Source organism: Calypte anna, chromosome 1 (genome assembly GCF_003957555.1).
Source record: "Calypte anna isolate BGI_N300 chromosome 1, bCalAnn1_v1.p, whole genome shotgun sequence".
Classification (NCBI taxonomy): domain Eukaryota; kingdom Metazoa; phylum Chordata; class Aves; order Apodiformes; family Trochilidae; genus Calypte; species Calypte anna.
In genome coordinates, this window is record NC_044244.1 from 40,171,946 (window position 1) to 40,194,879 (window position 22,934).

Below are 22,934 nucleotides of genomic sequence, written 5' to 3' on the forward strand. Positions count from 1 at the left end.
AACCCATCCCAACCAGGGACAGAATAAAGTACTTTTGATTTTTGGATTAGGATAAAAAAATCTCCAGTTTATCATAACAGAACAAGGGTGGAGAGAAATAACTGGCATACTGAGAATGCTCCCTTAGGGACAAAGCTTGAGTACCACTGGTGCACTGGGACACTGCCATGAAGCAACATTTGAAAGCTGAAAGCCATCATTTCATAAATACATTTTGGCAAGGCCCTGCACTAGTTTCTTTGATACACATTTCTCCTTCCTAATGACTCCTTGATCTGTCTCCAAGACCATATTCCCTGACTTGCCTGCACAGGGATTCCTAGTAAGAGGAGGATCACAAATTAAGGTATCCTCACATTTGTGCATTATTTAATGTCACTGAACACTGGGCTCTGATTGCCTGCATACACCTGGTCCAGCACCTCTCACATCATCTGTCCTCCCAGGGCCACATCTGGCTGTGTGCCCCTTTGCACCTCACACGTTCACACACAGGATCTTGAAACTAAAAACCAGACCTGCACAAAGGCTCAAAACACAGAGCCAGAGCACAGCTTCACCTGCATCATTCTACAGAGTACATGGAGCCAAGTCACTCCACTCCTCAGGGAATTAGATGAGAAACTTCATCTCCAAGGACAAGGGAGGTGGTGGCTTTCACAGAAATTAGCCAGACCACAATTTACAGTCATATCTACCAACACATTTTAAAACTTGCAGGAGAGACAAAATGTCACCCTATCACTTATTGCAGTAGGGAACTTAACTCTTTGGATTTTTAGGCTTTTCATAGCAATCTCATTAAACTTATCATGAATTTAATTAAAAAATAGGCCTAAAACTACAGTTTGAACCTTTAGAGTCAGAATGCATTTGCTCCATCCTCAGTCATTACCCCAGTAGCAGAGCTTCAGCATAGTGGACAAAACCCTTTCGCAACTACCAAATTTGCTGGCAGAAGCAAGTTTAGTTCAGCAAGCTCTAAACCATAGCAAGAGCTTAAACCACTACAGCTTCATCAGCTTAACTCAAACTGAATCCCTTTGAGATGTTACTCACCTTACAGAAGATAAGTTTTTTACTTCAGCCCAGCACCTCAGAACAATTTCCATGAGGTCTGAACCCAACTTCCTTAAGCAGTCATTCAGCCCCATCACAGCTGATGCTCATAGCTTTGGGGGCAGAGTGGGGCTGGACTGGGCTTTGTTTGCTTTGCTTTTCTTTTCTTGCCTTCTCCAGGATGGTCTTGGTGAAAGGGCCTTGGTCTGTACTTGCTGAAAGGTCTGCATGCTGCTAATGAAAGCCTATAGAAAACCCTTCAGCTGCTGGAGCTTTGACTCTAAAGAGCCCACATAAGTGCAAAAGACATGTAAAGGTGAGGTTAGAGGTGCTGGGCTGCAATGCTACAATGCTTCTGGGCAGCTGGTTCCCCTTTCAATGTGTGTGAGAAAGCACAGTGCCCAAGAATCAGCTTTTACAACAGGCACCAGGCTGCCTGCCTTGGCCTGCAGGAAACACAGAAGAGAAGACTGCCCAAATCCTGCTCCTCTTCCAAGATTTTCTGAGGTGGCTCTTAGGAATACTCCTCTTCTGCAGTCACTGCCAATGAGCCCGATCTTTAAACAGCCTTTAAAAACAACCAGAGGAGTATCTTCATTCCCTCCATGCCTGCAGGGTGGGACAGGTTAGTTTATTGTCAGCACACCAGGGGATTCAGGGTCTCCTGTCACAGGGGAGGGCACTAACCATGCAAAAGCTCAGGTGGGAAGGATCCTAACAGTCTTTCAGTTGAAACTATTCTTAAATACTCTCCAATAATTAGGTAACCTTATGATTCTTATTACATTTAATGTTCCCTAAGGGAAGAAGGTGTGCAGAGGCCTTGATTCTCTTTATATTTAAAATTTTCTTGTAGGGGGTTGAGTCTATCTTCTCCTCCCCTGCACCGTATGCTTACAGCAGGGTTGTGGATAATGTTTTTTTTTTCCAACCTAAAAATAATTCAAGAAACAGAATGCTGCCCACCAGAAGGAACAAGGGTGGAGTCTGAGAATGCCATGCATGGGGCTTTTATTATTTTATGACACTTTTAGAAAACACTAATCCTGTCATATATGATCCAAGCCCCGCAAGATCTCCTCTCCCCCTTGTGATTTGCACAGGACCAAGGTGGCCCCAAATGTGTCTTGGGACTGCAGGTTTATCACACCCCCCAGCTAAGAGAGGGCAGGCAAACACATGTTGGTAACACCAAACAGTTGGTAGGAACCTGATAAACCTCAGATGGAAGTGAGCTGCCAGCACACTTAGTCCCACCAGGAGTGAAATGCTCCTGGGTATGCCTTGGTGCACAACAGTGGGAAGTGGCCAAATGGGTGACCAGATAAGCTGCAACTTTTACTTGCACATCCAGAGGACTTGGAAGGTGCCAGTCTCCTAAGCCACTTCATTTATTGAACCTGAAAATGCCCCCCAGGCACTGAAGCTGCTCTTGCTGAGGGCAGGTTCTGCTGCACCCCTGTTTCTGCCAGTTGCTGCCAAGTCCCTCTGCACTGACTACTCCACATCAGATGGTCCCAATCAGGTTTGGTCCCTGGCTGTGAGATTTCAGACTGCTGGAACATGGAAGCAAATATTTATCTCTGTGTGAAAGAAACTTTTAAGTGTCATCTGACTTCAGTGCCCACCTGCAGGGCAGGCTGCACAGCTGAACATGCTGAACAAAGAAGGAAAACAGACACTAAAGCTCTGCCTCATTGATGGGGCTGCTTCCTCAGCTGGCTTCTGAGGTTCTCCAATCTCTGGGTTATGTGAGGTGTCTGCACATCCATCTGGAAGTTGAAATCTCCAGCAGTGATGCAGGGCAGTAGCAAAAGACTGAGCTAACCCTTTCCAAAAGATCAAACAGTGAGGCTAAAGGAAATTAAGTATCAGAAGTGGGCCCTTGAGCCTAGAAATTAACTAAAGCCTGGGCAAAAGTTTGAGGAATGCTGGGGTCAGCAGTTCAAGCCCAGCCTGAAGCTGGAGAGTCCTTGAGCATCTGAGTGAAGTGCCAGGTTCTGCCAGACCAAACTGATGACCAGTCACTGATAAGCATCTCAGGAGTTACTGACTGACTTCTTCCAAAGGTGATGCCTAGAAGAGAGTGACTGGAGTAGTGTGAAGTAGTGAAGAGAGTGATTCTTTCTTCACTGTAAAACCATCAGATAAAAAAATCTATCAAGCATCAGGATTTCTAGTACACATAAATATCACATCAATCATCTTTAAAACCACTGACACAGCTCTTACATCACCAAGTTACTGTGAGGGAGGATCCAGTGCTCAGCACGTGCAAGTGCTGTACCAGTGCTCAGGATGAGAAGAGCTGCAAGGTTCAGTCCCCAGATACAAGACATAATTGACAGTATATGCATTACTGTATTTCTTAAGAACATAAATATATAATAAGGATTTCCATCAAGAGGTCATACTTTTATTTATTTAGAAAACAAGTAAATTGAGTTCTGCTGGAATCTCTCCATACAGTGGATGCTCCAGGAGTTGACAGTGCATTGATTTTTTGGAAGTGCCACATTCAAAGTAAATTCACAAGGCCTTAAAAGCCAGTTTCAAGACAACTCTCTCACAAACATAAGGTATTGGCTGTGAAACATAAGACATCAGGCATTGCATTACATCAGGTGGCACATTTCTGTTTATTTGCCTTTCTTCAAGAACTCTTACCATTAGGCAAGGAAGCACATACAAGATGTACAAGATTAAAAGACACTTCTTTATAACTTAGAATAAAGTGGCGCAAAGGCTCACATCTTCTAGGTTTTTTTTTGGTTTTTAAAAGGATTTTTTTTTCACTCTGGCTGAGGTGTTACAATTCAGAGAACAACCTGACGTCCACAGGAATCTCTTGAGAAAATTAAAAGTGCACACAACTTTCTGCTAGGCTGTTTTACTGAATGAACACTGCCAGCTGCACTAATAGCATTTTCTGAGACTCTTGTCAACTTGTGAACCCCTAAGAAGTTTGTAAAGACAACAGGAAATCTGACAGAGTGACAGGGACAGGAAGAAGTTGCTGGAGCTTCTTTCCCTTCACAGCAGATTTCTGTGCACTTCAGTACAGTTGTGATGACCAACAACAGAGGTTCTGCCCTAGACAAATACAGCTTGCCCACAGTTGGTCCAATTCAATACATTAGTAACTTTCATACATAATATTAAAACGCAAGGTTTGTCTCCCAGTGTCCTTCACATGATGCTCTGTCTGTTCACGTCCACGTTGTATGCTGATGAATTCGAACAGCCTCGGCCAAAATCAATAAAAATACCCTCAGAATCAGAGTCAATTGACTCCAAAATCTGATCCACTATGTTCTCAGGGCTGGAAGAGGGTACTGGAATTAAGGAAGGGTCCCTGTCCAGCTCAAATGACCTATGTGGGTCGTCCATCGAGTGGAAGAGTCCTTTCTGTTGCTCCACTGTGCTGAGTTTTCCAGAGCATTGGACTGACCCGGGGCTGGGCCTCTCCTGCTCTCCTGACAGCGAGCTTTTTGGGGCCGTCATGGAGCTCTTGGAACCGTTGTCCATGATGGTGGTGAGGTTGGAATACCCCTGTAGCTCCAGGCAGGAGGTCATTTCTGAAACAGAGTGCCTTCGGATGCCTGTTCCATTGGCAGCCATGCCCTCGGTTTCGTACTCGGCTACCGGCGTCAGCAGGGGATTGTTGTAGCTTTTTGATCGCACCACGGGGTTCTTGGCCAGGATGTCACCCGATTTTGAACGCCTGAAGAACCGCTTCTCTGTAAACAGAGAAAGACTCAGAGTCATATCTACAAAAACCTCACGTTTTCGTGGTACTAATAATTAAAAGTGTCCAAAAGAAAAGTCAAGGCCTGAATATTTACGCGCTTTTGTTGAATGGCAGAAACTTTCTTAAAAGAATACATTTTGCTGGGTTTAGAGAGCCACAGGATTCAGATTTCCTAAACTTTTTAGCATATTGAAGACCCCAAACATATCTGTACAAGTAACAGCTGAGGTGCCATTATTTGCATACAGCTTCAGCAGCTGGAGTACAACAGTAAATACTGTGGAAGCCTAATATGCCACTGCAAATACTTCCTCTAGACAAGAACAGAAAGTGCAATTCTGTTCTTGTTCAGGCTATAAAGGTCATTGCTAATTTCTAGTAGTTGAAATCTAGTTTATTTCCACCCTCTTGGGAAAATCAGGTGCCTTCAATTTTGAGGCACAAAGATTAAAACAAGCAGTTGTACTAATAAATCTGAAAAAAACTTAGATTCAAGGCATCATTTGGAGACAGCACAAGCAGAGAGCACCAAGAGTGTTTGGAAATGCTAGCTGCAGGACAGTGCTCTTAGCAAGGTTTTGAGGAACAAACTTGCATTGAATCCAGCAGTGATTGTATGAACAGTACCATTAACCAAGTGGGCTCTTTCCTAAGAATGAGCAGCAGGTGGCAGCAAGTCAGCAAGGAGATCTATCATCGTGTAAACGTTCTGCAAATCCTATTGCTCTGAATCACTTGTGGTAGGGGAAGGGAAAAAAAATGATGTGAATAACAGAAATATTGAATCATTCAGGTTGGAAAAGATCTGTAAGATTATCCAGTTCAACCTTTGACCTGACTCTACTAACCTAGGTCTTCCAGCCCACTGCACCAAGTTCTGTATCAATATGATTTTTAAGCACCTCTGGAGATGGAGATAGTAATTCAACCACTTCCCCAGGCAGCTCATTCCACTGCTTAATAACCCTTTCTGTAAAGAAGTTTTTCCTGACATCCAACCTAAACTTCCCCTGGTGCAACTTGAAGCCATTTCCCTTTGTCCTATCCCAGTTATGACTGAGGAGAGACCGACTAGCCCCTTGCTACAGCCTCCATTCAGGTAGTTGTAGAGCGATGAGGTCTCCCCTTGGCCTCCTCCTATCCAAACTAAACAGCCTCAGTTCTCTTACCAACTCCTCCTAAGGCTTGTTTTCCAGACCCTTCACTGGCTTTGCTGCTCTTTTTTTGGACACCATCCAGCAGCCCAATGTCCCTCTTTTAGTGGGGGGACCCAGAACTGAACACAGTACTCAAGGTCTGGCTTCACCTGTGCTGGCAATCACTTCCCTAATCATGGTAGTCACCCTCAGGCCAGGATGCTGTTGGCCACCTGGGCACACTGCTGGTTCACATTCAGCTGGCTGTTGACCAACACCCCCAGGTCCCTTTCTGCAGAGCACCTCTGCAGCCACTCTTCCCCAGGCCTGTAGTGTTGCATGGGTTTGTTGTAGCCAAGTGTAGGGCACACTGCTCTCATTTATGAAGTTTTTTTCCTGCTACTCTCACTTCAGGATCTCCGTGAAAGGGGCACAGCTGGAGAACAGAGCTGAATTACACTCTGGAAGTCAACCACAACCACTACATATAAACTATCTGCTTTAAATATGGATGTCATCCCCTCCAAACCATGCCATTTCCTTTACAGATACCAGTCTCTTCTAAAATTATAGTTATGTATAGTATGTATAGTTACATGCTTACCTGAACACAAATCCCAATTACATGCTGTAATAATGAAAAAACCCAACAGTTTCTATACTTTAGGTTACTTTTTTTTTTTTTTTTTTTTCAGTGGTTTCTGCCTCAGTAGTGAAATCAACTGAGCAAAGTTCACTTTCTGACTTCTTGTTTGCTAAGAGTTTGACCTGGCAAACAGAAAAGGGTCCCTGGACCTGCTCTGCCACAGGAAGTCTGGCTTTTTTGGTCACAACAAGGTGTGGCTAGAGGGGACAGCCAGACAGGGAAGAAAACAAGCCAGTGGCCTCACCAGTCCCAAGGAAAATATGGCACAGCTTTAAACCATTCAAGCAAGATAGCTGGACAGAACTAGATGCATTAGTTTAAAAACAGCAGAGACTTATGCACTCAGCTCCCCTAGATCCAATTCATTGACTACAGTAGGATGTGTTCAGGGGTACTGCCACAAACTGCAGCAAGGGGGAGTGTTCAGTCCACCAAAACCTTCCAATCTTCTGCAGTCATAATAAAACGCTTGTTTTCTAACAACCCACTTCACTGGAGTTTTATTCTCTTTGTGCACATATTTTCTGCCCTAACATACAGAAACTTGTATTCAGAACACATGAGTCTGGGGTGTCATCTAAATGCTCGTGGCCTTTTAATGGCAAGTAATGAATACGAAGTAGTAATCCTGAACCATTTTCCATGAATAACTGGCCTCCATTTATTCAGATGAAACTGATTTGTTTCTTAAACATCTACTGCAATAAAACCATTTTTCCATTCAGCTTCCAGGGAAAAATCAACTACTGTACTGACCATTTGTGACAAGTGAACAGATTAAATTGGCTGCATAGAAAACATGCAGTTAAACTTATTTTCCCCTTTATTTTATCTATTCAAGCAGGCTATCACAGTATTAACATCAAAATACTCAGGTACTGCCACATTTTCGTTTTGATTTGCACTGACAGTATCCCCCTTGCATTTTCAACAGATTTCATGATTAAATAGGATATTCCAAAGATCTTCATGGAAGTCACTGAATGCTTCAGAGCTCAAAGAACTATAGAGAATAAGCTGGAAGGGACACAAGAGAGTCACCCAGCCTCTGCCACCAGGCAGGGCCATGTTTACCCACCTTGCTCTTTGTGCATGCTTATGTATGTGATATATATAGTGCTTCTAGCAGCGAAGGCTCAACAGCTTCCAGAGGCAATTTATGTGACATTATTTTCCCATCCATATAATCTGAATATCCATTGGTATGTGTGCTCTACTATGGTTTTCTTATCTCCAGCTTGAGGGAGAACAGCATATTAATTTCCACTCTGCAGAAAACTTGTTTAAGACTTACAGCTTACTCTTCTCTACAACAAATTCCTACTCTCTTCCCTGCTTTAAAACAGCCTTGTATGACCTTTGTGCACTAATGAACAAGCACTACTCAGCACTCTAGAAATAGCTTCTTTCTTCTTCCTCTCGCTGTCCATAAAACATCCCATGTTAAAGTTCTCTCATTAAAAGGCAGAATGGGAATGCTAAATACACTCTAGAATCATGGATCTATTAATGAGCACATTTATGATGATGTTTTCATCTACCACTGGCAACTTTCACTGTAACTTTGCAGACTGCAAAATGTGTGGCCTTAGGAAAGGAACCCAACTGTGTTACATTATCACTGGCAGTCTCCTCTCATGTGGCCCTGGTCCTGTGTGCACCAAAGTTTTGGTGAAATCCTTTGTGTTGTGTCACAACGAGCCTCTGTTATTCTTACCCAAGATACAGGAAGAGTGTGTGAAGGGTCCATCACTGGAATACAGACCATATGTGCCCAAGTAAGGAGATACAACTTTCTGGATCAGGGATTCCAGTTTCAAATAATCTTCAGTCACACCTTTCGACTCATGAACCCCCTGAAAGAGAAAATATCCAAGGTGAACACTGTCCCCTCCAAACAAAAGCTTTGCTTCCTCTCTGGGGCAAGCATGAAGGCAACAAGCATTTTCACTAAGTTAAAATAGCAAAGGTGCAACAAGATGTGATACTGGTTTGTTACTGCAGTTGATTCCTCTTACTGTAAAGCTGAGGGATGTGAGTCAAACCTGAGAGCCTCACCATACAGACACTGCTCTAATACCCAGAGAGAGGCAGTAGCTACTTCCAGGATATTTAAATCCAGAAATGTACAACTTGCTTAGTGCAAATGCAGACAGGGAGGATGGAGGATGTGGTCTGTGAAGAAAAGTAACCTTGGACTTCTTGCTATTGCAATGTTACCCCGATTTCCTCAATGCACTACCACTGAGTCCTGCACTAGTGGCTGGTACCACAAGGTGTCACTGCCATCTAAGCAATACCAACAGGGCTAAGAGAAAGGTGAAACTAAGACTCTTGGAAATACTGCTTCCAGGATATTTTGAACAGCAAGTATTTCTAATGACAAGGTGTGGATCTCTTTCCTCATGCCCTCCCTGGCACCTGCCATCATCCAGACAAAAGTCACATTAAAACTTGCATGGTAAGATTCACCCACAGGCAAAATCTTTTGCCCTTAGCTATTGCCTCTGCACATGCAACCATAAACAGGTGTACAAAGCTGCAGAGGTGGCAGGAAAACCTTATGGAGATGCAGTCCCCCTTCCACTTATAGCTGCAGCATGTGTGCTCCTGCATTGCCTGAGAGAGCCTTGTGTACTCACGAGTAGGATTCCTCTTGCAGTTGGGTGTGTTGCTGTGTGGCCCTATGTTTAACATATCTTTTTGCAAACTTCAGAGCCTAAATGTCAGACTCAGCAAGAAATCTGCTGGAGTTTAGCAGAATTCTGGATTTCATATTATATGTCCCTGAATTACTGTAAAAACAACATGCTGGGATGAAAGCTTCCAGAGAGCAATATGCAGATCAAATGAGTAGAACTGCAACACTTTTTTCAGCATGTGGAAGGATCTTGATGTTCAGGATATCTCTGCTGCTCAGTATGATTCACCAAACAATCAATGTCTGCAGGTGACTATCAGCTTGCCATGCCAGTGACTTACTTCACCTCCTGGCTGCTGTGCTGCCTGAATGCCACCTGGTGTTACTTGATAAAACTTTATGAATGAACACTAAATAATGGCCAACAGAGAATAGACAGAATTTGGATTCCACTTCAGTGGGATTTAAATAATAAATAACAACCTCTGGAGATGTGCTATATCTGGTAAAACACTGGGAAAGTCACAAATACAAATATGAACAAAAGGGATTATGCAGTGAATCTGAAAGCCTGCAAACACCAAGGAACCAGCAGAATGATCCCACAGCTACTCAACCAATTTTAACCAGACAAAAATAATACAGGAATAATTCAGAAGACTTAGTGAAGGCGTATGTGTTTTTTCCAAGTTTTTTTTCACCTTTATCAGAGAAAATGTTTCAAGTAACAGGAGGAAGAGTCTGAATTCTCATCTTATAATGTGCTCTAGGGTTTCCATTCCTGCCTTGCTGGAATTTGGCCAAGATGTTTCAGCTCCTAGAAGGGCACCATGTGTGCTACCTTACTACGTATTTATAACTGCATCAAGCTCATAACCTGCTGGCACTGCTCCAGGCTCCCACTCCAATTACCTCTGGACCTGGTCTCTTAAGCATAATATATAAAACCAGTGGCAAAAGCCACTGATATTTTAGCCTTGCTCTCGCTCAGACTTCGTGGTAAGGCTCTATTAAATTTTCTGCCATTTAAGTACTTTTGATTCTTGTGAAGGAGGGTAGCTAACTATTAACTGTGGAGAATGATACCCAGTAATTCACTAGCACCATGCTGCCCACAAAATACATCACTGGCAGAACTACGGTACTTTATGAGTGATAAGTGTCTTTGCCCCACAGCATCTTAATACTGTCTGATTTCCTACCAGGCTTACATGCCTGAAAAGTTCTTGTGGTCTCCTCTGGGTTGTGAGTTATCTGTTCTGCTATACACTCCTCTTTCCCTGATGAACACCTCAAAAGCTTGGCTCTTTATAAATATAAGGAAGAATTTTTTCACTGTGAGGGTGACAGAGCACTGGCACAGGCTGCCCAGGGAGGCTGTGGAGCCTCCTTCCCTGGAGACATTCAAAGCCCACCTGGATGTGTTCCTGTGTGACCTCCTGTAGGTGACCCTGCTCTGGCAGGGGGGTTGGACCTGATTATCTTTGGAGGTACCTTCCAATCAACCCCTAACTTTCTGTGATTCTATGAAAAGGCTGAGCTGCATTCTGCCTTGACTGCTGCTCTGGCAGGGATATAAGGAAGCTTCCAGAAGCTCTGCTTTGTTGAGGTGATGCTCCTGGGGTGAGCTGAGAGGACAGAGGCTGCAGCCCCTCTCCATCATGGGGCTGAGGAGCAGCTGTGCTGGGGCACAGATTTCAGATTTCCCTCACCACTGCTGCCCAATGGTTGCTGTACCTGGAGAGCCTGTTAGCTCACTGTTAGCTGCTTCTTCAGTCTTGCCCTCACCCTTCACTCCTGCTCTCACAAGCACTGCTCATTTCCCTTTTGACTTCACCCTCTTTTAGTTCCCACCTTTGAAAGGAAGAGGCCACAAATTACCACCTGTAGAGTGTAAAACCACCCAGTTTTAACACAGCCTGTCATGAGTCTTCTTCCTCAGCTCTGTGATCATCCACAGGATGCTTTTCAAAACATATTGAAAAGTCAGCAAACATCTGGCATCCTCTGGAGTGGTGGTGACTTCTCTTCTGCTCTGCACCTTGGCACAAACGTGCCGTATCCACTTGTGATATCCTTCCTGTGTTGGCCATTGTTCCAGGCTTTCCTGCAGGTGCTGAATGGGGCAGTTCCCTTAAATATTTTTTTTTTCAGCGTTGAGCTTCTGTGAGAGCAGGAGCACAACAGGCTGCAGATCATGTCCTGAACATATAAAAGAGTGTTTTTCTTGAATTTCTTTCAACTGTGTTATTCAGTGACGAACATCCTCCAGGCTTTTATTTAACCAAATACAAATACATGCCAATATTCAGCAAGGACTACCTCAGTTTCCAAACCTTAACTTTCTACATGACCTCAACAATACTGTCACTTATTTACGAATTTCCCCAGCACAAGTGGCCTAGAGGAGTGTCAGCAAGCTCAGAGCAAGCTGGTTCCACCTCTGCCTGGCCACAGCCCCTGCCCAGGGGCAGAGCAGCACAATGCTGCTGTCACTGCATGTCCCCTCCTTTAAAGCCAGCTGGTCCTTGCTGCAGCTCTGTCAGTATGACATAGCTGGAAGAGTCCTATCCCTGGAGTCCAGGCTGTAGGCTATCAAAGATTGAGTTATGGGATGCTAGGCAGCCTCTGCTCCTCTTCATGAGCTTTTAAGATCATGGCCCAGGCAGAAGGGAGCTGCAGGTTCATACATCAGCACACAGCAGGTTAGCTGAGATATACCAAGGACAGTAACAGCAGCAGAGGTGCCTCACAACCCTATTGAGAAAGTGGGGCCTTCCAATTCTGTAGTTCTTCCAGTTTTGTTTCTTCAGGGAACCCTGGGTGTGGTGAAGCTGAAGGACAGCCAGAGAGGGGGCTGCTCTGACACCAGTGCCTCTGAGCCAGCCAGGAGCAGGACTCAGGGCAAAAGAAGCAACCCCACAGCAACTGGGGCTGCAGAAGCCAGCAGATCCCATGGCCCTGGGTGGGAGCTGCAGAGTCCCAGCTCTTTATGCTTCCCTGCTGTTAGTATACAGCATAGATGGGTTAGAGAGGGGGTCTGGAATGGTGACTGACCTGCTAATTCTTGTTACCACAGCAGTGTGCAAACCTCACTTTAGAAGGTACTGTAATTCAGCACTGAATGGGGATGGGGTGGGCAAGGAGAGGTGACCTTCAAGGGGAATCATGGACATATCCTAGAGCAGATCAGCTTCAGCAGACCAGGGGAAGCTTCTCTTTTGCTTTAGCTTTCTACATCTATATATAAATAGAGATATACCTGTATAGACATATATACCTCTACCTACATGGATATCGTATATACTTAAAGATATATAAAGTCCTTTTCAGGCCCTTTCCCAAATCTGTAGACGATTGTGTTTACAAAGGCAAAATTAGTTTTAGAACAAACCTAACCTGGGACTATCTGTGCCACAACAGTTTCTGAAAAACTGATGGCGAGACTTAAAAATCTCCAATAAAATTAAAAATAAAAAAAAATAGCTTGTAGGAAGCTAAATCGTAATTTGGAGGAAAAAAGAAAACTTGGAGCATTACCAGTAGAATAGAGTCTCTACCTTAATCTTTAATGCAGTATTTGCTCTGCAGACATGCAAACTCTTCTTTTTAAAAGATAATGATGATCCTTAATGAACCCAATTTTGTTTTAGCAGCAGAGTTTCATGCTTCTCTGCAAGGGTGAGATGTATTTATTAAATGCCTTTCAAAGGAATTTCAAAGGGCCTATTTATTTCTCAATTGAGGGCCAAAATAGCTCAACATCAAATAGCTGCAAGTACCTTAATGCTTCTGTAACAGTGTAGCATCAAATCCTCATCTTGCTCACACTGTTTTGAAATGCAACAAGAGACATCTCGTTATCTCTGAAAGGATCATAATGTAATATTATGACAAGAGTCTATCCTACTCTCAAGGCAGGCATAATTGGAATATAAGTCCAGAATATGTGAACACCATTGCAAATGGAAAAGGTCTACAGTCAGCATAAACAACAGAGACATATATTTCTGCATGTAACACAGTATCTGAGTCCCTTACTTCATTGAACTGTAATTACATAATTTAGAAATGGAGAATTGTATATAATAGTTCAAAAGCACAAAAAGGACCCTCTGCACTGTAGCAGGAGGAGCCATTCTTGCTCCTGAAGCTCGACGAGCTGCTGGTCTCTTCCAGGACTCCAGCCACCACACAGCGCTTCCAGGGTAGAAGTGTAGTGGGAAGAGCCTTTCTTGCTCCAGAGGCTCGACGAGCTGCTGGCCTCTCCATGCCTCGCACCAGAGTGAGCTCTCCTCTGTGGGTGTGTGTCCCACCTTTATTGGCCCCCTGGCCTTGCTCATGCCCAATAGGGGCCTGTCCTAACCAGGCACAGGTGGACTCACACCCACTCACTGGCAATTCAAGGCACCTGGTGTATCTTGTTTCTCTACACTGCACTACTAGTTTTGATACATATATCTATAAGTGCTCCCAGAAGGGCCATACTCCCACAAGACTACAGGTTATTGAGGTAGCTACTTTATGAAGTGACTGCCTGGTCTGCAGAACCACTGCGTTGGCCACGTGCATGCCCTGCATTGCTGCACTCAGTTTAGAAGCCAGTATAAAAAATTCCTTGTGCTTGGGAACAAAACCCCATGAGTCAAACCCATAAGTCATTGCAGTGAGAACAGATGCACTGAACTGCTCAGGTTTCCTTCCCTGTTAATTCCATAACTCAACCACAAACTCCTACTGAGTTTTTAAAGGTCACAAGGGCTTCTTACGAAAGCATGGAGGAAAGAATAAATTCTTCCTTGGCACTACAAATAAACAGATATGTTCAGAATAGCTGGAGGTTTTGTAATCCCACGTAAGGCCACAGCCTCCTTTTTCAAGGAGTCTGCCTCGAACACAAGCTTAAAACCTGCCTGAGGCTGAAGTTTATCACTTTAATACTCTGCATGCTGTACAACAAAGATGGATTGCTTCGAAAAAAGATTAATGAATGTATGTTTTAACAAAAAACATTACTAGACCATTTTCAACATTGTATCTAAGCAAAGGCTACATGACTTGCAAAACTGGCAGAAACCTGAACTCCTACTTTCATACCATTTGCCACTCTTTGTATTAAAAAAAGTATCAAAATCCTTTCTCTACTTTACTATGGCAATGAAATAACCACAAACAAAACTCTCTATTTCTTTATCCTCTTATATTAATTCATAAACACCTTGCTCTTCTCTCTATAAGCAGTGAAAAGTGACAGTGACACACAGGCAGGTCGAGGTGCCACAGATCCAACCCAGTGTAAAATGTAAACCTGACTGCAGCCTTTGTCCCCATGCGTACCTGCCAAGGCTCTGGATCCATCTTTTTATTCATCACTATAGTTGAAAACCTTTACATTTTGGTTAAAAAACCCCCACCTAACATGTAACCAGATAATATCAGCACTCCCAAACAAGTGCTCTGAAATTACCATAAACCTGACTGTACCGAGCCTGCCTGTTGAGGAGGCTTGCAGGTTGTGAGTGCCAAAGGAATCCATAAATTAATCATCTGCCTCCCACTGCTTTTCATCTGGTGTTGGCTACTTCACTTCCTCAGACGCTGGTAAAAAAAAACCCAGACATAAAGCAATCCCTTGAGACAGTCACAGCCATAAAGAAGTATTTAGGCTGATGATGGTCCAATATGTCTCATAAGACAGCCCAGCTAACTTAGGACACAGAGATTTAGGCTTCCCATGCTTCTATGAGCAGATGTAGGACATAGTATGGAAAAGACCTGGTTTGTGAAACCCTGGCACATGGCTGAAAGGGAGTTGGTTTGGGGTAATGTTTGCTGCTTATGCCTCTTGCTTCTTACCCCAAAACCAAAATGTGAAGCTGCACATCTCTTTTTTTACCTGTATTAGGGAGCCAAGACATTGCAAATTCTCACTATTTCAGAGAAAAAACTAACAACAAATTACAGTCCTAGGAGCAGAGCCTGCTCCTGGGCTATGATGCAAGCTGCATCAGTTTCTGCCCAGTCACTCCATGAATTACAGCCCACTCACCAGCGTTTGCCAGCATGATGAAATTTACTTCTCAAGTACTCCTGCTGGACAGAGCAGCCAGTTGCAGGAGAATGGTATATTCACTGCTTCATTCAAACATCTTGAAATCTTGGGAACTGACAGAAATGTCTTGGGATAGCTGACAGAAAGAGGACTTACCCTAAAAATCCTGCAATGCCTCACCCTCTTGATGGCAGGTGAGACACCAGCCCAGAGAATTGAGCTCATAAATCACAGCAGCTGGAGACAAAAGAGCTACAGCTAAAACTGTCACATCCTCTGGCTCTCAGGCATACCTGAAAGGGATATCTCATGCATGCCAAGAGGCTGGAAATAAACCTAGCTGCTGGCTGTTCTTTTTGCTACCTGCTTCTCCTGAATGCTTCTCATTGATATTTGGCTTGTATTATTCTACTTCAGTGTCTTAGCTGTATCTCCAAGTGGCCAGCACTCTCTAATGCTTGACTCTTTTTATTTTAACTCTTTGGTTTGTCCCTTTGACATCTGCTGTTTTGTAATGCCCCACATCCATTCTGAGCTCCATTTCCATGCCATGGGCAACCCCTTGTCATCTGCAGAGCTCCTCTGCTACATGAGCCTCCCTGTATTCATCTTTACTGCAGGCTGCTTCAGTTCTGGGCTGACAACCACACATTGCCCCAGGTAACTCCTCACTCATCCATCTCCAAAACAACCAAAAACTACTGTTAAACAGCAAACTGCTTTTAACTGACCAGCAGTAACTCAGTGTTTTGCTGAGTACTTATAAAAGGTCCTTTACAGTTTCCAGTTCTGACTAAAATAGCACCCACCACTATTAATACCCAGAAATTGTTTCACTCCATTTCTTTTCACTTCCCTCTTTAGCACAGAGTATTATAGGACCAGTTACGTAATAAATTATCTATGAAAAGATATCCCCAGTGTCTAAGTGTACCCCAACAATTGCATACAATTGTGAGAACTACTTCACCCCCCCCCCTGCAACTACAGATGTGCCAAAGTGTACACTGGTCAGTGATTAAATGATGTAGCACTCAATTTTAGCTTTAATGCTTTCAGCTGGTCGGGCTGCTATCACGAGTAAGTACTGGTATTGAAGAATGCCTCTTATTTCCACTGGCAAACTGCTGGATAGCTTTTCAATGAAAAATAAAATAGAATAAAATGTAAAAAAATGCATAAAATCTGTCTTCCCCTGGGTCAGGGTGGCAAAGTAAGGAGGCCAAGACCAGGGCCCTGCCAGAAGTGGACACAGCACAGAGGGAAGCCCAGCACACTTGGTGCCTGATGCAGGAGCAGCTCTCCCACAGCAGACCCCAAGCAGGAACAGCTGCAAGCCAGATTCTGGGTAATGGACTTCTGAACTCAAGAAAATGAGTAGAAGCCAGACTTCTGGAAGATTTAATGAAGCCATTTCAGCAATCGTTATTCTCGGTGACTCGATAGCTCAGATGAGCAAAGTCTCACATAGGAAGCAACTGTGTACAGCTCAGCTCACGGCCAAGTAACACAGCCTGAGCCTCACTCTGCTGGGGCATCCTCATCCTAGGTCTGTTGGGGAGTCTCTAAAGGCTGGCTTTCACCCTGGTCTACCAACAAAAATCCATGACCTACTGCTGAAGCAGTCCTGACCTTGTGCTATATGAAAAGAAACATACTGCAGGAAGCCTTCACACTGTCAAGCCCAAAGGCAAAGTAAGGTCCTGGCCTCATGTACTGCCCTGTCTTTACCACACAGGAAAACAGCTAAAAACCAAAACTGTTTTGTGCTTAAAAGCAGCAGATTCCTTGTAAGACAGAGAAACACATCAAGAAATGCATTTCTTTCTTTAACTGGCAACCAGTCAGATCAATATGACTGAAAGAAACACATGCAGTGGCTATAATCTGACAAATACTGCATAATAATGGTTGCCCAACTACTCCCAGGGAACACTGAAATTAAAAGTCACAAGACATACCACAAGGCAGACACAGAATAATATCTATAGTGAAAACATACATTACTCAGCCAACACTGCTGGTGAAGAATTGATAAGGGTGTGCAGACTGCAGCTCACACCTGGTGACCACATAAACAGCAAGTTCTGCTTCTTATTTTAGCCAAAGTGGTAGCAGCAGCCTTGCTTATATAGACATTTGGAAACCAGTGCCCTTACAAGTCATGACTACCTGTTATCCTGCTCTGGTGCACGTAACACTTGCCATTGCATCATATCTAACCTTCTAAAACTTGAACAACACAGAGCGACCTGGACTCTGAGCAGGCACAAAAATCACTGATCGGAGGAACTGGGGACAAAGGGGCCACCAGTCCTTGCCATGCCCACCACTGGCAGCAGCACATGTGCTCCCAGGTATGTTATGGGTCACATCCTGCATTAGGTCTGAATCTCTCCATTTTAATGTCCAAAGGTGAGTAACAAGAATGGTGAAGGGTCTGGAAAGGATGACTTAGGAGGAGGGGCTGAGGTCACTTAGATTGTACAGCTTGGAGAAAGGAGGCCAAGGGGTGACCTCATTGCAGTACATGGCTTCTTCATGAGGGGAAGAGATGGGGCTGGTACAGATTTCTTCACTCCTGTGACCAACAACAGGACTTGGGGAAATGGTAGGAAGATGAATCCGGGGAGGTTTAGGTTAGATTTCAAGAAAATGTTTTTCACCCAGAGGGCTGCTGAGCAGTGGAACAAGCTCCTGAGGGAAGTGGTCACAGCACCAAGCCTGAGTTCAAGAAGCATTTGGAAGATGCTCTCAGGCTCTTGGTGTGATTCTGGAGCTGCCATACACTGAAGTAGGAGTTGGGCTTGATGATTCTGATGAGTCCCTTCCAACACAGCATATTCTATGATTACTTTGAATAAATACACATGCACATACTTCATACCATCTAATGCCTAATCATCTAACTTTCACTGTTCCTGTGATGCTCACACTCACACACAAACCTAGGGCAGTGAAGTTATGTTATGGTTTATATGTTTGAGAAGAGGCTTCAGGAGTGGTTCCCAGATGTGTAGAATTTTTCTTTTCTCTAACACACAATGGCATTTTTGTTGAGCAAGCTCAAAGGAGACCACAGCTGCTCTTGGAGCAGCAACTGTTGCTCCAACATCTGAAGCTGTCCTCCTGTGTCTAGCTGGTCACAGCTGCTGCTCTTACTGCAATGCAGAACAATATCGTGGGTGTCTCCTGGACACATTTACTTCATCTTCAGCAGATGTGCACAATGCTCTACTGAAAAGCGCAAAGATCTTGCTCTTACATCCCCTGCTGAAACTCCCTGGGCCCCAACACAAAATCAGGAAGCCCAAGTAGGTGGAGATATTGGGCTCTCTAACCCTAAATTGCCCACTCACTTTGTTCCCTGTGTAGTGAATTCTCCAGTATTACACACATGGAATTTGTGAAGCAGCATCTGGCCTCCATTTACACACGGACTAAATGCAAACCCATGAGTGAATGCGTGGAAGTACCATATATGACAGCAGATTTTTCTCAGCCTTTGCAGTCTTGACACTAAAGGTAACACATTGAGTAGAATCAGCCATGCAGTGTCAGAATAAAAGTCAACTATCTGGAAGATCTTCTTGCTAACAGTGATAGCAGCAGAAGTGTAGAGGAAAAAACAAGGAAATAGGGCACGCTCAGTGTGGGGCTTCTTGTAGAATATGTTGGTGCTTCTGGCAAACAGTGATGTAAAAACTTACCACACGGGACTTGGCAACAGCCCTTAAGCATAAACAACCTGCGCTAGAAATCATTTAACCAACAAGATGAAAATGGTCAATAATTGATAGGATAACTAGTTTCCAGAAATAAGAATGAGCCAAACTACTGAGTCCTTTGAACAGGGGAGAGGATGGACTTCTTCGGTACTTTCACTAGGTGCTTTCCTTGTGTAGTTGCAGCTTTCCTATTCAGGAGGTGAGCGAGTCTAATACTGAACCCTTCTGCAGTCTGAAAGGGAAGGACAGAACTTTTGGCAATAATTATTTAGCTTAACCCTGAATGTTAGCTGCAGTTCAAGTCGACCTGTGATGGGTGACATAAGCTGGCAGTCCAACCCGACCCAGTAAGGGTGAATAAAGGATGGAAAACAATTAAGACATGGAGAGACTGATGAATTTTTTCACTTAACACTGACGAAATCCTAATGTTCACAGAATCACAGATGGCTGTGGTTGGAAGGGATTTCTGAAGTCACTTGGTCCAGCAAGGGCCAGCTTCCCAGGATCATGTCCAGACTGCTTTTGACTGTCTTCAAGGATGGAGATTCCACCACCTATTTGGGCAACTGCCAGTGCTCAGTCACCCTCACAGTAAAACAGTGTTTCCTTATGGACAGATGGACACTCCTGTATTTCAGTTTGTGCTTATTGCTTCTGGTCTTGTCACTGAGCATCAGCGAAAACAGAGTGGCTTCACTTCCTTCAGAAACATATAAATATTAACCTCTCAAGGCTGAACAGTCCTAGCTCTCTCAGCCTTTCCTTACATGAGAGATACTCCTGTTCCTTTATCATCTTCTTGGTCTTTTGTTGAACTCTCTCCAGTATGTCCTCTCATACTGGGGAGCCCAGGACTGGACACGCCACCCCAGGTGTGGCCTCACAAGTGCCTAGAAGAGTGGAAAGATCATGTCCCTAGACCTGCTGATGATACCTTATCTGATGAAGCCCAGGATACCACTAGCCTGCTTTCAAACAAGGGCATGCTGCCAGTTCACATCATTCTCTTACTTTCAATGGGGCTCAGCACTGCTGGAGGACTCTCCATCTGAGAGCTTCAAGTTCCTTAGAAACATTGAATTAAACTCTGGGAAGTCACTGACTGAGAGGGACTACAGGATCATTTGATCCATTCTGAAGAGACACCTGGGTAAAAAGAAATGCCCTATATCAAACTTACTTGGAACAGAACGGGGTCAAGGACTGGGAGTTTAATCTTTCTGCTATGAGTTCACCTGTCTGCGCTTGTCAGCATAGAAAATTTCAGGTACTTCCTCCTGGGTTTCCCTGATGATTCATCCCACTTTCATCCCAAGCAGACAACTCAGACATTTTTTAGCCTTTAGGAAACAGTCTCGAAACAGGATCAAAACTGCCTCAAGCAGGGACTAAATTTTGCTTTGTCCAAGCCTGTGTTGACTAAGCTGCACCTGATGCACTTAAACTCTGCGTGCACTTTTCCTCCAGGGGATTTCTCTGCAACAATCCAAAGGCAGAACAAGGAAATGTTCCTGGGCTGGGTAGAAATGGAGGCCATAGCTTTGCAGACTGGAATGAGCTGGCAGAAAGCAGTTTCCCCCCTTGGAGGGCTATCTCAGCCCAGTGGAGGGAGCTAGGAATTCATATAGGACTTATCTTCAGTAAACATCTAACACCATGCCACATGTGTTGACAAACAGGTAAATATCACGGCAGGAGGAAAACTGAAAACTAGGACTTGTACATCAAAATCTCAATTGCTTTAAGTCAGAATAACCTCTGGTTAATAATTTTATACTGGTTTACAGTCACTGGAGGCTGTACCCTATGTGTTACACGTCCATTTCTAGGCACTGGTGCCCTTTCTGCATTTGTTAGACAGATGTAGCCACACAATTCATGATGGTCTGTATTACTATGAGCCCCCAGCAGTGTTCCCTCACATTATTTTTTCCTCACTTCATCCTAAGCCACTGGCATACTGGCAAAGACTAGAATATTTTAAGGGTTAACTTGTATCTTGTCTCATCTCTGCCTCTTGCTTTTCTCATAGCAACAGCAATGATCAGGGGAGGGAGAGGCAGAGAAGCTTGCCACTGCAGCATTGACAGAAGTGAACACTTCAGATCCCTGTGACTGCCTCAGAAATAAAGATCTTGTCATACTCACTTTCATCTCCAGAAAGTGCCAAGTTATGTCAATGTCAGCATGAGAAGCTGCTCTGTCTCTCTCTTCCTTTCATTGGTGCCACTGAGATACAGACAAAAGATAAGGAAGACAAAACCCCCAGACATGGTTTGCATTCAGCTGTTTAAGAGTTTTTCAAATGGCTCAGCTGCAGAAAGACAGCAATAGGATTTTTCTTTCCAGAACAGATCAAATACTAAGAACAGGCTAGTCTTCCCCTGACCCACATAACTCCAATCTATTATCTTTCTTTAAACTGTTATTAAACATTTTGTATGAGACTGCAAAAGACAAAGCAGAAGATGAAGACTGAAGATAAGTAAAAAATACGAAATTATTAGAAGAAAGAAAGTTACTTTGAGGCTTTAAATAGAGTGGTTCAGATCCTGAAGAAGCTGAACTGCCAGTTTGCTAATAAAGATCCACCAAAAACAAGGTTATGCATTTCTGCCTTTCAGTTTTAGGGCTAGAGATTGTCTGATTCCTGGTTAAGTGACTCCTCTGGGCACAGAGAGATCCACAATCATCTCAGTCAAATACGCTAATATGACTTTGAAACAAACCACCAAGTGAGTCTGTGCAGAGCTGAGTGTCTGTGAAGAACTGTTCATAGAATAAATCTGAGCTGGAGTTTATCTGCATTTACAAATGCTTTGTCACTGCCACATTACAGTCATGGGCAAACACGTGTGCACAGAAGTGCATGTGCAGCCCCATGCAAAAATCACCCGGTGAATTGTCAAATAATTAGATGTGATGTTTAACGTCCAAGAGAATAAAGCTTCTAATTTCTTTTTAGTCTCTCTCCTGAAGTTCTTGCTGATCTTTACACATTAAGCTCATCTAACCTTGCTGGGGAATTGATGGCTTTTAACTCTGAGCATTCAAGTCTTTTACCTAGCCTCGGCTCCGAGTGTTTTCTCATTTAACATTTATTACAAGAAAACCCATCTTGCATTTATTTTTAGATGGTTACTCAAACTGAAAAAAGGATGGCAGAGCCCTCCCTCAGTGCATCCAGGCTCTTTTGAAGAGACATCCAAGAAATGCTTTTGAAGAGCTGCAAACATTAACTTGGCTGCTGTTACCTACTTGTGAGGATTTCTGATACTGCACACTCCCTTTTAAAATCATTAATGAACATCCACCCCCTAGCATCCTCCATGCTGCTTCATCCTTTGCAGGTGACCGAATCTACTCCACAAATTTTCTTCCTTTCTGAAGTACACTTGAATGGACTGAGCAGATGTGTCAGCTGTGCCTTCTGGATTTTTAAAATTTTTGCTACTCATGGTAGTGGCATGATTTTCACTGCAGATCACCTCCAGATCACCTACCCATCCTGGCTTAAGAAGGAAGGTGCATGGTTCAGCACCACCAGTTGGCAGCTGTCTGCTTGGGCAACCAGCCACTCAGGACAGCTACCTGCCATCAGCCTGCTGCTTGTGCAGGCACAGAGTAACCCACTGGTGTTGGAAACTAAGCAGCACATTCCTGAGAGACTCCTTTGTAGTTATCCTCTTGCACAAGGAGGCTGAGCTTCCATCAGTCCCAGAATACAGACGTTCCAGAGCTCAGATGCCTGGTAGCCCAGGCCTGCAGTAGCCCTCCTGGCTTACAGAAAAAACTTTGCTGAAAGCAACACATTTCTACTGAATAATTCAATTTTAGTAAGAAAGTCTTTATCAGTTCAAAGTACTTAGTAACCAACTGATTGGATCTAGAGCAAAAATGCTCTCTCAGCAGCTCCAA

General features: G+C 43.9%; 1 protein-coding gene across 6 annotated transcripts in view; it reads right to left on the reverse strand.

Annotated features, from left to right (window-relative positions):
- Nucleotides 1-3,453: 3,453 nt before the first annotated feature.
- Nucleotides 3,454-22,934, reverse strand: part of PRR5 (proline rich 5) — a 93,072-nt gene continuing 73,591 nt past the window's right edge. For all 6 annotated transcript variants that reach the window (XM_030468937.1, XM_030468942.1, XM_030468940.1 and 3 more), the window contains 2 exons: nucleotides 8,310-8,448; nucleotides 3,454-4,799 (listed from right to left, as the gene is read on the reverse strand). In XM_030468937.1, the coding sequence (XP_030324797.1) occupies nucleotides 4,249-4,799; nucleotides 8,310-8,448 (690 nt within the window). In that variant the 3' untranslated portion in view covers nucleotides 3,454-4,248. The remainder of the gene's footprint in view (nucleotides 4,800-8,309; nucleotides 8,449-22,934) is intronic.